At 38.3% G+C, this 18,031-nt stretch overlaps 1 protein-coding gene across 5 annotated transcripts in view; it reads left to right on the top strand.

Moving 5' to 3' along the window:
• The window catches only part of CTNND2 (catenin delta 2), a 664,005-nt gene that overhangs the window by 498,865 nt on the left and 147,109 nt on the right, over positions 1-18,031 (top strand). For all 5 annotated transcript variants that reach the window (XM_064506857.1, XM_064506859.1, XM_064506856.1 and 2 more), the window contains one exon: positions 12,486-12,699. In XM_064506857.1, the coding sequence (XP_064362927.1) occupies positions 12,486-12,699 (214 nt within the window). The remainder of the gene's footprint in view (positions 1-12,485; positions 12,700-18,031) is intronic.

Here is an 18,031-nt window from a genome sequence, read left to right as displayed (position 1 = left end):
TAAAGGCTTTTCACATTTTTAGGAAGAAAAATCTTGTGCATAAGACTTGAATGTTTGAACTGGTCCACTCCTGAAACTGGAACAGTTGACAGAGGCAAACACAGGGCATCCACATTTTCAGTTCAGGTGTAGAATCAAGCACATTCCCAGAATTATTTGTTCAGTGTTCTTTATGAATCAGTTCTCTGTTACAGAGGCAACATCTCTGAAGCCATCAGAGCACATGTGTTGAGATATTCTTAGGTGTAAGTGAAAGTAATACCCAACTTCATGGTATGTGGGGCATCAGAAGAAAGTTGAGGATGCTCGGAGGGAAGCAACCCCTCAGTTAAACAAAGGAAGAATGTAAGATTCAAGCCTGCAAGTGTGTGTGTGTGTGTGTGTGTGTGTGTGTGTGTGTGTGTGTTTATGTATGTATTTGCATAATGAATTGTGGATATTACAAATTATATTAGATATGAGGCCGGCTTCCTTGTGCTGATTTTTACTCTGTTTACAGGTCTTATGCAAATAGGGAGATGGAAGGAAGATAGCACTGGAACTCTGGAATTACAGGTTGTAGTCTTAGCTGTGCCACAGCCTTCGTTTTTGACCTTAGGCAAATAATTTAATCTTATATGCCTGAGTTTCTGTGCATCAAGAGTGCCTAATATTAGAAAAACTTGCTACCAAAAAGGACTGTTGTGTGAATGCATTCATTAGCATTTCAGACAGTAGCTGTCCTCCTCTCCCTCCCCCCGCCCCCAACACTTTAAGATAAAAAATTCTCATGTGACTGAGAGATTCCTGGGAGCATAATACCTCAGTTCCAGGAAGATAATGACACTTGTTTTCATTGCGGTATAGAACGTCATGGGAGCAGCCATCATCTGGTGGCAGTATGATAATTGTTTGTAAGTGTACTTTTAATCTGAGAAAAAATGGTGGGTTGTTTATTTTGTGAGGCAAACTACCTGGGATAGTTATAGGAAGCATAAAGGAAGTATCGTTTTGAATCTCTAATTAGAGCTGAAACTTCACACAAAATTGTTCTGTTATTTGGGCTCAAATCACTGAAAAAAATTTTTTCTCTGGACTTCTTTCTGACCACTGTGTTCCAAGACAATGTGTGTGTTCACACTGATTAAAGCCCATTAAGAATATACTTAATTGAATAGAGTTAATTACCACTTCACAATTTTTTCGTCTGGTAGTAAATTAATGTTTTCTGTTACTGTTACAGTATTTGAAGTATTGGGCTACTGCTTTTGTCAAAAACTATTTTTTATGTAAAGAAAGTGTTGAGTTTTCTGTATCTTTTTTAACTTTACTAAGAATCTGTTTATAGCAGTAACAGGATGCTTTTACTTGAGCTATATATGCTGACTTTTTTCCCCAAGAGTAAATTTAATCCTTCATTCTCAAAAAGATGCTTAATTCTTACTAAATACCAGAAGGGAAATGATCCAAACCCTTGGCATTAATAGCCATTTTTCATTTAACTTCAGGCAGTGCTACCTCAGTGCTTGAGGAGTGCCTATAACTTTGCATCCAAAATTAATACTGCAGTTGCTCCATATATAGAAGGCACAGTGCTGAACCTCCTTGAAAACAATGCCATTTTTGACTGTTTCCAAAAGGAAACACCACAAATTTAAACCAATCAATTACAGTACCTTCTAAGGGCTTTGGCTTGTATTTTTCCTAATTTGTGTGTTCCCTGTGATTTAGAAGCTGAGACTCTTGGTAAATACAGGCCATTACTAATCTTGTCTTTTTCAGGAGATACTGCTTTTAATAGTGGAATTAAAAAATCACATTCCTAATACCTTCACATTCAGACAATCATCACTTTAGGTCAGTTGTTTGACTATAGTTAGGAGTACTATTTAGATGATCCCATTAACGCTTGATGTTTAATTTTAGAATAGGGTGCTTATATGGGCTTACAGAATTATGCATGTTAGGAGTATTAGGTTAAATTATTTTACCATGGGTAGCTTACACTGAGCCAGAGATTTTCCTTCCTAATAAAAAATAGAATCGTTGTCAAACCTGGACTTGTAGTAGGCATCGCCTTCCTACCAAGTGTGAAAATCAAAACATATTGTAGTGTAGAATATATACTGAACAGAGATGCAGCAGTTTTATTCATCCCTTTTCAGGGCAATTTTAGAAAATGATTTTGAGTCTCTATCTGTCAGAACATCACAGAACATGTTTTGGGTCTGTGTTAATCCACACGTAGATACCAAGATCTAAAAAGGTAACTTAAGAGAGACAAGGAAAAACAGAATTATACTTTGTAACAAACTCCCTTAGCGGCAAGAAATAGAATATCCACTCCCAGAAAAAAAACTTCTGAGAATTGACCCTGTGCTTTGAGTCCTCACATGTCGCATAACTTTTCTTCCAAACAGTTACCCACTGTCTACAGAGATCTCAGAATACTTCTGGTTGTTTCCACGTGATGTAGTTTAGCATTTAGTGAGAACCCTTGTTTAACTTAAAACAGAATGTTGTATGTGTAGCAGCAGTTGAATGTATTTAAATTATGCCTGTAGCAGCTTTACATTACCTTTGTGTCTCGTCTAAGAATTCCTTAACGATAGTTCTACAAAACTGTTTTTAAATGGGACCCAGCTCCAATTCCTGATTTAGGTTCCTTAAACAAATTAGACTTCTGAACTAACGCAGAAATTTGCATAACATTCCATTCTATTTTAATTCCACTCTATTTTAAGCTAAAATTGCTCAGCACTTTTTTAAACTTGCATCAAATTACTTTCCTAATGAGACTAAATTACTCCATGATGTTGCAGGTAAATTTGTCTGCAATAAATCTCATGTGTGTTTACAAGCAAGGATGTTGTATTGTCTGCCTGCCGTTCTGTAGACACTTCAGAAGGTACAGTGGTAAGAAATTGAAGTTTGAACCAGTACATTAATCTGAAGAGAATTATTGTCCTAAATATTATTTCTATATCCTGTTTTGATGGTGAGTTGTTTTTGTCCCTTCATCTCTGTTTTAAGTTTTAGGAATCAGCCCTCTGTGAAGGAGTCCTGATACTAGCAGACAAGGAGGTCATCTTCCACAGCCTTCTCCAAAAAATACTGTGTTTTTTCCCCTGTTAGATCAAAGTTATTTTAATAATGTAGACAAGGCAAATGTAAGTAATGGAAATGTCTCAAGGATAGAATTTGGCATTTCAGTATAATAATCTAGAATTGTAATGATTTTATGTGTACTATATGTGACCGGTCAGTAAGGTCAAGTTACTGGGCAGAAATTAGCCTGTTGGGCTTTCCTGTAAGAATGCACTCATTTGCATAAATGCAGCACTGCTGTGATACTGCGCCTGAGAGGAGCCCGGTGGCAGTAGGCAAAGAACATTTCAGAAACACTGCACTGTCACTAGCTTCTCTTTCCCTCATTCATGGAACAGAATTGTTCAGAGTCAGTTTAAGTATGAAATAATGCGCATTTCTTTTACTTATTAGAAATCTGCTTCCAGCCTCTAGGAACATGAAAAACAATTATTACTGAAAATTTCAAGAAATAAATTGAGCTATTCTTTTAATTTTAATTTTATTTGATATATACTGCTACCTGTGCTAAGAGTCAATTATTTTGACTTCTTGCATATATGTAACACAGTGGCATTAAAAATAAATCCACATATTTAAACACTTATATTTTGATATAATAATGGAAACGTGAAACCTGCTTTCTTTATAGTGGAAATATGAATAAATGCTGACAGATGCAGTGTGTTCTGCTGATTAGGTGACAGTTAACATCTATGATGTCTCAAAAGGCTTCATTATTGTTAGATTTCATTCATCTAATTTGGATGAAGAGTTATTCAAAAGTAATAGTAAAGAAAAATGTTGAAAGTATGTAGCCATGAATTAACCTTTGCGTGAGGACTGTGGAGCTGTTAATGGTGGGACGCTTAATGTTTTGGTGGGAAGAGGGAATGTGATGTTGTAGAAACACACTATCACTGTATCAGATCAGAATAGCGTGTCTTTACTGTCTTGTCTCTGACAATGGTCAATGCAAGATATGTCAAAAGATGTTGTAAAAAACTGCACAAGTACAAAAATACCTTCCTAAGCTTATCTAGCTGGTGGCTTACCTATCTAATAGATAATACATCCCTCATTATTGCATATCCTGTTGAATGTAACAGGTATGTGTTTTCATTACTCTCATAAGTACCTTGTTCTGCGTCTGAAATCTTAGATTCATTGATACGTTGCAGTAGGAAATTGCCTTTTCTATACCATTTTATGTTCTACATGTCTTTGCTATGGCAGCTCTTCTTCACTGAAAGAAATGCTTCTAGCATTCTCCATCTCTTTGCTTATGTAGAATTTTTCATATCTGTAATACTTTTTGTCAACTATTCACAAATCCAGCTCTGTTTCCATTATATTCCATGTTGTAAGGCAGAGTAATCAGAATTAAAAACAGAAGAGGATGCGCTAGTTATACTTACTGGCAAAATTTGAATATGTCAGATACCCACTTGCTGAGTATAAATAGAAGAGGGAGGGTGTTTTGCGTTCTATCACAGTAATATTTATAGGCTGTGTTGGAATACTTCATTATCTAACAGTCTTTGGCTAAACTGCATTTAAAATTTGAAGCTTCTCTTTTCTTCCTTTTTGTAAACCTTGCTCTGATTCTTCAGCCTTCTAACAGATGGAAGAGAAGATTTCCACTCTGTCTGACTAATAAAATTCTGCAGTGATTGAAGAGGAAGGTTTTTGCTTCTCCTCTTTGCTCCTGGAAGGAATAGAATGATTTTTATTTCAGCATTCACTAGAGTTCAAAACATAGTAATAGTGAAAACACCTAAAGCCTATTTGCTTTGACTTTGCTTCTGCTGTTGCAAAGCCATAAGCAACAGTCAGAATCCAGAGTTTTCTGCTGGCATAGTAAAGAGAAAGGATGTTCACTTATATTTTGTTAATATTTGAAAAGTTAGCAGAGGTTTTAAATGTAAGAGAATACTACTCTTGACTGTAAGTGAAAGCACGAATTCTGTTCAAGCTGACAGTACTGATTATCCTTACTTTTAGGGCAAACATCCCCATTCCCTGGAGAAGCAAGCCAGTCGAATTTTCAAGTCTTATTGTTAGATTTTAAATAAAGAGCCTGGGGGAACAGCATGACTTTTGTGCTGAATCAGTGACAGGTAGCATGTTTTGTCAATTAAGGTCATGGACTGTAGTGCTGTTACAGCTTACACCTGACAATAATTCAGTTTCAAGCTGTGTTACGATTTGTACAAACCTTGGCAGGTATTTATCATGAAAAATAAGAGGTAAATCAAAAAGGCTGAAAAATATCCTACAATATTTGCAATTTTTTTTTTTTTCTGAGGGGTCTCGTGTTCATAAATTGTCCTTCTGTCAGTTCTTTTTAGAGCACAGAAAGTATTCCTCGAGTGGAGTAATCTGAAAAAGAGCAAAGGTTGTATTTAACAAGTAGAATATAGAGCAGGCAGAAGAACCCAAAAGCTGTAGATCCAGACAGATGGTTTTGCTGATTGCACCTATCTCAAAGGGAGCTAAATATGCCTGGGAGACCTCCGGAGAAGTCTCTGGAATTTTTTAGACTGTAGCTCTATATTTGATCCATTGTGTCCAGTATGCCCTTAGTGTAAGAATATTGCTTGAATTGCAGCATAAAGTACTCCTATCTGTGGAGCTTGATCTTGTTCTCTTACTGTTTGGCATGGGCAAGACTTAACTGCTGCTTGGAAAGAGAGCAGGAAGCATTATGGCACTGCATCAGAACATGGGCACTTCTCCTTTACACTGGCTTGAAGAGCCAGCTGGTGATTGCTCTTCTTCTGTACCCTTTGCAAAACATTATACAAGGCTGAACATGTCACCCAGTTAAAATCTTAGGCATAATGTGTGTAGTATTTATTAACCTAAACTACTTATCAGTGAAAACAATAAAATAAATGAATGAGAAATTAATTAGATACAGATAGTCCTAGAAATAAAACAATCCCCCTTTGGGTTTACCCAAATAGTACAATGGTTCCTACCGGTTAATCAGGTTCAAAGCTTGCTAGCAGATCATGCACCCACAGAAACAAACAGGTCTTCCCAGTAGCTGGCTCAGACCCATGCTTTCTCTAGTAGCAGATCCTCACACCCCTACTCTCTAGAGTATCCAGCCCCCAGATCTCTGGTCTGTCTGTTAGCTGGCTCCCAGATCTCATATCTTACTCACCAGCTACTCCAGCTAGCACTACACACACCCAGAATATAGAGCACCTCATCCAGAAATACGGTTAGAAATAGCATTTAGTAAAATGAAAGAGATTATGGTGATCAGGCACAGGGCCTGGGCAAAGAAGTGTATGGACAAGCAGCTTGTTTATATATGACTGGACCCTTTCATCACTGGCTTGCCCTCTCCATTTTCATGTGCATTCCTCCCTGATCCTCTTCCTCTCCCTGCCTATGGCCCTTGCTCTGAACATCCCGTAAGTTTTGCACGTTCCCTTAAAGCATCCCATAATAAGTTTCCTCTTTCCTGTGAGATCCATAATAATTTCACATCCCCCCACTCCCCCCAATCACTTGTAGTGGTTATAAAGCTCTGGTTGAACCTCTCCAAGGCTTTGAGTGGTTCCTTCAGTGGCCTGTCAATCAGTGGCCTGAGAGATCTCATCTTTGGCATTCTCTACTTTATCTCCTGTTCCTTAGGGTTTGGGTGTTTAAGTATTATTATTTCTCTTGTTTTGTCTTTGTTCATATGCTGGATAGTTGTTAAACAGCTGTCCTTACGTTCCAAGTATCGACATATCCTTTACCTTCTACATTTCTTTTACTTTCCACATATGCTTGCATTCCACACATTCTTACAATCTATTGTAACAAATTAGAAAAATAAGTTGTTAAATAATTCACATGCTAAAATCGTAAAAAATAATCAAGTATATCCATATTTTTCCAGACATATCATCAATATACTACTGACTTGTTTTACCAATGCATATGCTTCAGGCTAGTTGTATGTAACTTATGGTAAATTAAATACTTAACAGTTCACTGTTGTGGAAAATATATTGTGAAAAGCACACTCTGAACTGATCATGGAGCCAAGTCCACTGAATCAAAAGTCAGCCTTGAAACTGATAAATTACATTTCTCAAAGGCTCTTCCATCCAGGAGCTCCTCCTTAGGAATGTGAATGACATCTTCGCTGCCTCCAGCACTGGTCTGAACTCCTGCTTGGGTTCAAATTCGCCTTGTATCTGCATTGTGTGAACACAAATATGCTCTCAAATGCAATGCAGAAACAAACTTCATGCAGTGCCAGAGGAGAAGACTCAGGTGTATCATGCTGACACAAGGGCACACTTATCTGCCTGGTGATCAGAGTCTGGCACCTCTTGCTGTCCTGTCTGTGTGGTGGCATCATGTGACGTGACCAGATAAAGTGCTTCTCACCATCATGCAGTAATGTTAATGGTGGAGGCCCAACTTTAAAAGGAAATTTCAAAAATTTGCTGGAAAAAGAAAACGCATGATTCCTCAGAAGAAAGCAACTTTCTGCATTCTTACATGGAAAGTTTTTTACGTCAAAACTCATGTAAGCTATGTTCTTGCTTCTTTACTTTGTACAACATAGGTTTGCACTGAGCTTTTATTAAGGAAGCTCAATAGAACAAATTAAAGCTTACACACGCTGGGATTGCTGGTCCGTGACTGGATTTGTAGTACACTCCATAATGTCATATGTGAATGAACGCAGCCTGTTGTATTTAACTACCAACTGTCTAAAAGCATTTCCCGAAGAAATACAGTATTTCTAATGCAATAAAGTAAAGAAAATTCAGAACTTCATAGTGTCCATGGATTAAAGAAGCATTTGAGAAATATATAACAAGGCAACACAGATTCCCCCAACATTTTTATTACTTCTAGTCTGATCCTCTTTTTTAAGGAGAAGAGACAGGGGGGAAAAGAGACAATCTATTCAAGATAGGGAGAATGAAGCTGATCATATGACTGGCCAAACTCAGTTGTGCTAAAGAATCCAGGATAATTCTTTTGACCTCAGAAGTGGCTACTCTGGAATTGATTTGTGTGCGAATAGAGTTTATCTCCTGTGTCTTCTGATAACTTGGTACTACTATACTGACTATTTAGTTGCAGAAGGCAAGCAAACTCCAGTATTTTCTGTATTCTTTTTTCCCCTACATGTAGCAAGGCAGCAGCCCCTAATGTGTCAGTAAATATTACATTCAGAAATGTTCTGTTCATATAACCTCGGGACAGAGACCAACGTTTCTATTGAAAGTCATTTGAGAGAGTGGGATTTGATGCCCCACTGGTGTAAACTGCTGTTTATCCACCCATCGAAGTATTCTTTGCAAATACATTTGGCAATAGCACTGTTGAATTCACTGCAGCTATGGCAACTTAGCTTGGCTGAGAATCTGCCCTAAGGGACTCAGTAAGCCAGAGTGGTCCTCTAGGCTGTAGCCGTAACTCCATAAAGGATTTGAACAAATAATTTAATTTCTTTGCCTCAGTTTCCATAAATGTAAATAGATTCTAGTAACATTCATCACAATCTCACAATTTATGAGGCATAATTAAAACTGCTGGAGAATACAGTATGAATCAGCTGTGTAAATATGGAAAAATGAAGATGGGTTAAGACTGCTGATGAATAGTGGGCTGTTGGAAAAACAAAAACAAAATGGTACAGTAGTCCAGAAAAATCCCATCAGTAGATGGGCTCCCAACTGTGAAGAAGCAGCTTCATCTCTATATGCATGACACAGCTACTTTGCCAAAACCTCCAAGCCTGGAAATTCAAAGCATGTTTGCAGACTAACGTTTGTCTTTCCCAGGTGAAAGTACGTCTTTTTTTTTTCAGTAGAATTTAAGAAATTTTCTCAAGTTAGGTAAAGAATTATGTAACATCAGTTTCATTTCTGTTGTATTACCGGTTTCTTTTTTTTTCCTGACAGAAATGTATTTTAAATGAATATTTAATGCCCCTGTTTTGAAGAAACTCTATTAATCACATCAATGTGCTGCTGACTTCACGTTCCTGGTAGAGAATGAGCTGCAGGAGCTGAATACAAGCGGGCTGTCAGTTATTACAGTTGAAAAGGTACAACTTAGGAATGCAGTCTCAGTATGGCAGAATCATACCTTTTCTCTTGGAAAGGAGTGGAAGGTAGCAAAATCTGTCACCTGAGAGCATCCCCACAGGTAGCTGCGAAGGGGCCTGCCAGATCCCTTTGCTGGTTCCTAGGAGATGGAAAATGAGGAGTGCTGCGTGCTGGTGATCTGGTGGAAAGTGGGTGAGTTAAGAACTGCCACCCTGGGCACAGAGCAGGGGCCAGGCTCCAACGTGGCCTGTGGCCTCTGGGGAGAGGAGCGAAAACGACACAGGCACAGCTTGCCTCTGAGTGGAGACACAGCCCTTGGATGCTTCAGACGAATTATAGTGCCCAGAAGAACTTTTGCTATATACTTAATATTTTCCTCATTCCTCTCATCATTCATGACTTTGTTTTTTTAACTAGTCAGTGCAGCAATTAAAATAAAGCACAATATGCAAAAAGATTAAGAGTACAAAAACAATGATTGTTAGGCATGTGTTTGTTCTGTTGTTCCTCATATTACTCATCGTAGCAGCACCACTTGTGTACTTTCTAACAACATTCTTTCTTCCATCAGATTGCATTTCTTTCCAAAGGTTGAAATGTGGAGCTCAGTGGTGGTTTCACCTTATGTAGAACTGGTTTATAAATTTCTGTTCCTAGTCTGTTGCAGTAAATGTCACCTCTTTTGTCATGTAGGTGGCTGTTCAGGTAGCATGCTTGATTTTGAAAATCTGTTTTATTAAGGGAAGCCAATGTATTTTAATCTGAAGATGAAATTGTAATAGATTCAAAAATGTAAAAACAAGCAAACAAGCACTGTTCCACCTCTCATATAAACTTGGGAAATGTTGCTGGCAAATGATTTCATTCCAGGTCATCCTTTTCACATCGGTGAAGTTTTGATCAGCGAGACATATTGCAACACAGCCTCTTTGATCTATTTTTCTGTTTTCTGAACTGAAAGACATCACTGTTTCTTTGGGCAGTAGAAGCATGGACTCCCAAAAGGTTAATCAACTCTTATGCCTGGATTTCATGTATTGTACTAACGTCCAGTCCCATCTATGCCCTTTGGATATAGCACTGGCAGCTGTAGTCTTCCAGATGACCTGCATACTGCTCAGACAGTTCAACATGATATACTGATGTAATGACTACTTCCAGGAAAATATTTTGGCTTATCTCTAAACTGTAACTATTGTTGTGGCATTTGGCCCAAAGCTGTGTTGTAACTGTATACACATTATAATGTTTTAATTTAATGCTGTAATATCTGCAGTATAAATGAGTATATATTTTTTCAACTGTAGGACTGCTCTATTACTGGGTCTTGCTATTATTGCAAAAATAGGAATGTGCCACATAAAGTGGTAGAAGAAAAGTGATAACTTGCATTCCATCAGTGGGTCAATTTATATAACTTAGTTCTGGAGCCCCAAAGGTGGAATCATTTTTCAGTCTTTATTTGCAGCAGACCTTGTGTTAGATGTACGAAACATCGTACATTAGTTGTACATAACTAGTTAGCAGAGCATGAATTTCTGATGAAGGTAAGCATGCTTTGTTTAGCCTCTTCCTTCTTCTCTCAAGCTTCCCCCCTGTGGAGAACTCCAAGAACACATGTACTTGAAAGAAGAAGAGAACAAAAATTTAGAAACTGTGTCATGATAAACCTTGATTCTAACAATAATGTCTCACTTTTCCCCTGCATTTTGAAAATACTCTATAGCTGTCTCTTGTTACTGGCCTAGGTAGAATATTGCTGTAGGTGGTAAAATGGCTATTTAGGGTGTCTGGCTTGGCTCTGGGCCCTAGCCAACAGCACACACAGAGAAAAAGTTTGACAGAGCTGTCAATATAACTAACTTGAAGGTAAACCATTGTATTCCTCAGACGTTAGTTATTAATTGCTATAGTTCATTGCAAGAAGATCCAATGTTATTTATGGTTTGAGGAGCAAACAGTGCTAGAGAACCCTAAAGCTGGGTTTCTTGCAAATGGATTTAACATTTTGTAATAAAATGTTTTTGATATCCTCAGTGTCCTTCATTTGTCTCAGATATGTTTGTACTTTTCCTTTTGTGTCTTTCCTTCATATAGTGCTTACCTGTTATTTGTTTGTACCCAAAGTAAGAGTGCTCTTGTATGTTTTTTTTAAAGAAACTAAAAAAACCCCGCAATAGTGGCATGTCACTCTTGAAAACAACAGATAAAACCTAGTCATTCATCCACTTCTCTGGCTTCTTTTCTGAAGGTTCATTCCTGACCTAAAACTGTAAACTCTTATCTTCACCATTTAACTAACAGAAATTTTGTTTCTTACGAATTTTACAGATGTTTTGCATTTGCTGCAAAAGTCCAGGATCTATGCAGAATGAGGATGAAGGCTATGCTTGCTTTCTTCGGAAATTTAAATAAAAGCGTGCAAGTTGAGAACAGAGTGTGTGTGAGAAGATCAGGGAACTGAAGTGATAGTTTTTAGTTCCTTAATTTGAAGTCCTGCCACAACACTTTCCAAACAAAAATCAAACCACTATCTTTAGGCTCTGATATACATATTTTTGTAAGCTTAAATACATGGTTATCTTTGGAGTAGATAACTCAGATGGTTTACTGAGTCGTATCTTAGAGATTAGCTAAATTTATTCCTTAACAGAAAAAAATAGGTCAACTATGTGATTGTGTAACATACTTCTTCATAAAGATTGTAAAACCTATAGATACCTGTTCAGAGCTTTTTATGTTTTCAGTTACCTTTTTGGGATCATTGAAATATTGCAAAAAATACCAGTATGACTTCTTCTTCATGGTTTTATTGATACAGCATCCTTACAGAGAATGCGGTCTCTTGTTTTAAATAAATAAATAAGGAGAGAGTCTTAAAAACTTTAATCCATTAAGTATTTCTTTTTTTTTCATTTGCAGAGCAGGAAAATAGTAGTCTTGTGGTCCCTTCCTACTGTGCATACTGTCTCTAGCTTGTTTCTCTTCTATTATTTGCATCAGTGATTTCCAAACTCTGGAGCATATGATGTTTCTCCAGTGCAGGAGAAACCCTTGCCAAGGCAAATCTTGCTGAACCTTGAGAAATCTCTCTGAGGCAAAAATTTTGGCTAACTTTTGGCTGCTTTTAAAGAGGTTCAGGTTGATCCTTGTACAGTTACGTTACTACTGAAAGAATAATAGGAAGAATCGAAGAAATGTAATATAACAGCTTTGTGGAGCTACTAGCATACCTTCGGTGGAGTATAGCCTGCATAAACCACAGCTTTATTAAATTGAGTAGCACATATAATGCGGGTGTTTGTTCCCTAATTTTATGGTCATCACTTTGTTCTGTTTCAGATAAGAAGACAAGGTGGAATACAATTACTGGTGGACCTATTGGACCATCGAATGACAGAAGTCCACCGCAGTGCCTGTGGAGCTTTGAGAAACTTGGTGTATGGGAAGGCAAATGATGACAACAAAATTGCCCTGAAAAACTGTGGTGGTATCCCAGCATTAGTACGGTTACTCCGCAAGACTACAGATTTGGAAATCAGAGAACTGGTCACAGGTTTGAATCTTTCAGTACTTTCTTTTGTGTTTCAAACCCTGTTTACACAATTCTGTGGTGCGTGTCGGTTGCTCCATCAGTAACCTTTTATTTATTTCAGTCTTTCTCGCGCTAACGAAATACTTTCAAGCCCTTTGGGTATATGAAATACTGAATAACTTTATTTAATATTATGCAGTCAGTTTACTGGTGAGGAAATGGTTTCCTGTTATGGGTCCTGGTTACTTTGTTCTTCGTTAGCTGTGAATCTTCTTGTAAGAGTTGCGGTCCGTGCAAAAATATATTGTGGTGGTGCAGAATTCTGCCGTCAGCTGTAGTCTCTTCTCCCTCCCATCTGGTATCGTGCTTCACATGAAGAAGCAGGGTTTCACTGGGTTTTCTCAGAAGCTGTTATTCACTTCTGTTGTATCATCTGTGGTGAAAATGATGTGGGTTTTTTTTTATTGTATTTCTTTTTCTTTTGATGCTGGAGGAAAAATGCAAAAGTATGTTGGAAAGATGGACAGTCTTCTGAAGCCTTTTTCTGAAATATGATAGCATGCTGTGTGATGTGTGTTGTACACAGGGCGTGCAGGTAGTGGTGAAGATTATTTCTTTTCTTGATAGAGAAAAATCTGGTCTCTTTAACATTTGGCTTTTTCTCTAATAAAATTGTGGGGGAGGAGGGTTTCAGGCGTACAGAAACACTATCAAATAGTAGCAGGCTGAAGTGTTTGGCAATTTCCTCCCCTTTGCCCTAAATCATCCTGTTTAAAATGCACAACAGAAGGTGGAAGATTACTTTTTTGATTTTTGCTTTGTGATTTCAATCTGTTTGATTGCTAATATGAACATGGCAATTAATTTAATGGTACAAATAGAAAATCTTTTCCTTATCCTATTTTACAATGCCTGTTTTTCTGTTATGATTTTCCTACTCAAATGTGTAAGAAAAGTTCTCATTTTTATCATAGGAACATCAGCATTTGCATTATCATACGTGCTTCTGCAGAAATTGCTTGCGGTTGTGGGTCAGGCCTCATTTAGGACACAACTGATAAGATTATCATCCCCTGCTTGACTCCAGATTCTGTGCTTGAGGGTGTTTGAATAAACTACATGGTGTTTATTAAATGTAGATTTTTATATTTAATTCTGTTTCTTAGTTACAACACCTATCACCTCCTACTTGTTAGGCAGGATTAATGGGACAGAGCTGCTGAGTAACCCAGGCGCTGATGGTGCCTCCTGCAGTGACAGAATTACTGACAGATCCAATAAAGTGTAACCACCGCTGCAGATTGCTGATCCGTGCTTGTCTCCTGGTTCTCTTGTCTATGTCCTGACTCCAGGGAACATCCTGCCTATTTATGCTGAGTAATAAGCAGCAAACTGCTAATGAACTTAAGCAGCGCACTTCGGCAGTTTTGGTGGCCGTTCCCATGCTGGCTGTAGATGGCGTACATAATGTCCTTAGGTCATTTGAAGCAAAGATAACAGGCTGCAGTTTACACTCTGTCCAGCGCACAGGACGTTGTTTAGTTGTGCTAAGTAGCTGCTGGAAGAACGGAAGCGCGCGCTAACACGCCCGCCACGTGGAGCAACGGCAAAGGGGTGAGTTCCGGCCTTCCACAGTCACAACCGGCACTGGTGCTAGAAGATGCGGCTAACAGGGATGATAACAGTCAAGAGCGCTGAACGCCTGTAAAAAGGGAGCAGAGCAAGCCGACTCCGAGGAAGGGAATCAAGGTCACTTGGAGTTGAGGATTTCATTGCTGGACCTGTTTTTGTGTTTTAGCTTTTTGTTTTTAAGCAATCAGTGCATCCTGAAAGGGCATTTTTTGCCCTGGCTGAGTTTCGTGCCTTTCAGCGTGTAAGTGACTGGCCCTTAGTTTGAAAATGAAATCCTAACAGAGATATCACTCTACAAAGCTCCTGCCCAAAGCAATGCTCGTAGCTGCACCTCTCATCTTAAATCCTTTAGAAAACCAGCTAGTGTTGTGCATCTTAATCAGTTCTCATTTGCTTTTTTGTAGAGCCCTGCAGTGTGACAGCTGCCCCACTTAAATTCCTCCCCTCTGTCCTTCCTGGGGAAGGATGGGTAACTCCTGCAGCAGCTGCCTCAGTAATGGAAAAAAATGTAACTTGGTGGTGGACGCAAGGGAAAATAAAAGAAGTTTCTCTTGTTTCTTTCTTGTCAGCCTCCTTGAGCTGAGGTGGCAGGAAGATAATTATTTCAGTAGTGCCGCCGTAGCCTGAAGGAAGTGCTGAGAAAATAATAGCAAATGTGTGTTTCCATAGTAGATGTAAGCCTTGAACCTTTCCATCTCACGTTCGTTGTGTGTCCTGCCTACACAGAAGCTATTCTTGTTACCCTTAGAGAAGGCACAGAGTGTCTGCCTTAAGAAGTGACAGGGGTCCTGCCTTCACAGTCTCTGAATGTTCCCCACGCGTGTGTCCTCCGAATGCTTTTCCTGGGGGGCAGGCGTCATGGGCGCAGCTTTACAAATGGGGACTGAGCATAACGAGACTAAATGACCTGTCCGGAGACCTAGCAAGAGAAAGATGTGAATCACTTCAATCAGGCGCTTAGCTTTGAGGAACGAGACGGGGGCAGCAAATGTTCCTAGCAGCTCAATTTATCTGGATAGCAGCAAAGCATTTGTTGCCTGCCCCAACTAGTGTCTAACACCTGCCCGTCAGAGACAGTTAGGATATTAGCATTTTCCTCAACGATGTACGTTTTCTTCTTTATTGTTGCCTCTGTCTAGAGAGATTATCAGTTCAATTTCCGGCCATCTGAAGACTGGCTTTGGAAGGGCATTTAAACTTGCAAACCACCTCTCTATCCCCAGCAGCTACTTGTTTGGCAGTAATGTCTTCAGCTGGATTTGTGGCTTTTCCTCCTTCCCAGAAATTTCTTTGTGCCGTGATCTCTCCCAAACCTGTCCAGAAATCTGGTAGGACATAGGTAATGAATACATACACATTTATGTAGAAGTGGAATATGCTGATACAAATAAGAGTTTTTTATAGGCCTACAGTGAGGAATCTGCAGTCTCTGATAATTTCCAGAGACTCAAGGAGAAGCTGAATTACTCTGCCTTGTTTCCTGTAGGTCTCTAAATAAAACGAAGTCTGTGTAATCTGGCTGTACTATACTTAATTTAGCCATCTTTTCACCCTAGCTCTGTGCTACTGCTTTTCCCCAGTAGCTCTTGGTAAAGGGAAGAACAAAAGCCTTCCTTTGTAAAATCATTAAACGTTAACACTTTCCTAATAATCATAAATAGATGAGAATGCAGGACAAAATTAGCACAGAGTTTGCAGATGGTGGAAAATAAATGTTTTCACTTGTTAATAGTGACAGTGTGTAGCTGATTTGGGACTCTGCTTTCCTTTCCTGAGTTATGAGCTAGTTATGAAAACTTCCATGAAATTCTGTTTTAGAGTCGTTTCTGTTTGCTTTACTATCGAGGAAAAAAAAGACACAAAAAATAAACGTTAGCAAGGATAGCACAGGAATCCCCACTGATACCTTGTGGAGAAAGTAAGGTTGCTCAGCTGCTGCTAGATGCAACCTACACTTGCTCCTTCTTCCATCAGCTACATATGATAACTGCTCACCTGCCTCGGTTAAAACTATCGAAACTGCTCTTTTTTTCCTGTGGACAGACAAACTGCCGCGCAAATGGAATTACAGCTTCTGCTTCATGAGACATAAGCTAGCTAAATTAGCAACAGCCCCTTTTAAGCAGGTCGCCTATATGACTGTAACACAAGTTTTCAAACCACATATGGCATGTTTGATTGACAGGGCAAAGTGGATGATCCACTTTTAGAAAGCAGATGATTATAAAGAGATGTAACTAGAAATAATGAAAGGAAAAATTTCTTCTTACTGTGTGGGCAGTCAGCCTGCTGCTTGTTTTTGGTTGACATGAAGGTGTCAGAGATTTAGCTATTGTCTACTGAAAACAGGAATTAGGAAAATTTTCCATTTTACCTCTGAAGTTTTAAAATGCAGAAACTATGTAACACTGTCCATAGGGATATATATAGTGTCTATATATTTCATTCATATTTATTTTCATTTAATCAAAAAGGATATATTCCATTCCTGCAAAAAATTATGACAAGTTTTGTACCTAATCATCCTTTTTAAAGAAGCACCAGTTGGCCAAGTGTATTTGGCTCGTGGTTGGGATGGACATCAGAAATTCTTCATTTACTTCAAGGATCTGGGGTTCTAACATTCATTCATGTTGTCTGTAATTTCAGCTTGAGCCAGCTGTTCTTTTGGCTTGGTTTGATTTTTGTTGTCACCCCATTTTCTACATTATTATGTAGTAGTTTTATTTCTGTGCCACTGATTAATATTAGCCTTTATTTTTAGCAGTTGCCAGATTCTTTTAATGAGGTATTTATAAAGTTATTGATAGGCCCTCAGTGTTACTGAGAGCAATTATATGTTGTTCTACTTATATCTATCTGTCTTGAGGTGGCTGGTGTAGTTGGTCAGAAACTCCAGTAGATGACACTTCTCCTGTTGGGTATTCCCAAAGTCAGAATCACATTAACTGTAGTACTGTAGTTGTTTCCTATTTGTTATGTTATTCTCTTATTGGACTTTTTAAGGTATTACAATTTTGATTTCTAAGATAGTAGATCAAATTTAACAGTGTTATGTAAAAGGGCTGAATATTTAGTACTTAGGCTTTTCAGGCAGTTTATCAATTTAATAATTTTCCGCAAAAGTGCCCTTGACATTAGCTCAGTTACTGGAGTGTGTAAACACAGATGTGAAATTTTATTGTGATATAAACTTCTCATTTAGAGGTGGCATCTATTTGTAGCCCTATAGCTCTTTGGAAATTGATGTGACGATGAGTAAGGGCTGTTTTATCACACTTCTGGGTGACTTTCCACTTGACTTACATAAAGAAGAATCAGACTCTCTTATTAGCTATATTCTTACCGTATCTCTTTGACATAATTCTAAGAGTCATATCATACCTTTCTTTCCAGGCTTGTATTAGGTGTTCTGGTCCTATGTTAATCACATTAAATCTCGTATTTATTAATTATATTCAAGTTTTGTAGTAGAGTAACACAAGTATAAGGAAGCCTGGCCAGTGACAGGCCTGGCTAGTTACCAACTCTTGATGCTGTGTATAAAAGGATGGGTAGGAAGATACAGATAGATACAGATAGATTGATATGGATATAGTGGCTCTCTTTTGGACCCAGAGAAAGGATATAGTCATTATATTAACTGAAAATTACATTAAAAAGATATACCGTGTTTTAGGTTCAGATATGTATGCTGGATATCACAATATTTTCAAACAGG

The sequence above is a fragment of the Dromaius novaehollandiae genome, chromosome 2 (genome assembly GCF_036370855.1).
Source record: "Dromaius novaehollandiae isolate bDroNov1 chromosome 2, bDroNov1.hap1, whole genome shotgun sequence".
Classification (NCBI taxonomy): Eukaryota; Metazoa; Chordata; class Aves; order Casuariiformes; family Dromaiidae; genus Dromaius; species Dromaius novaehollandiae.
This window is presented reverse-complemented; position numbering and strand designations above follow the sequence as displayed.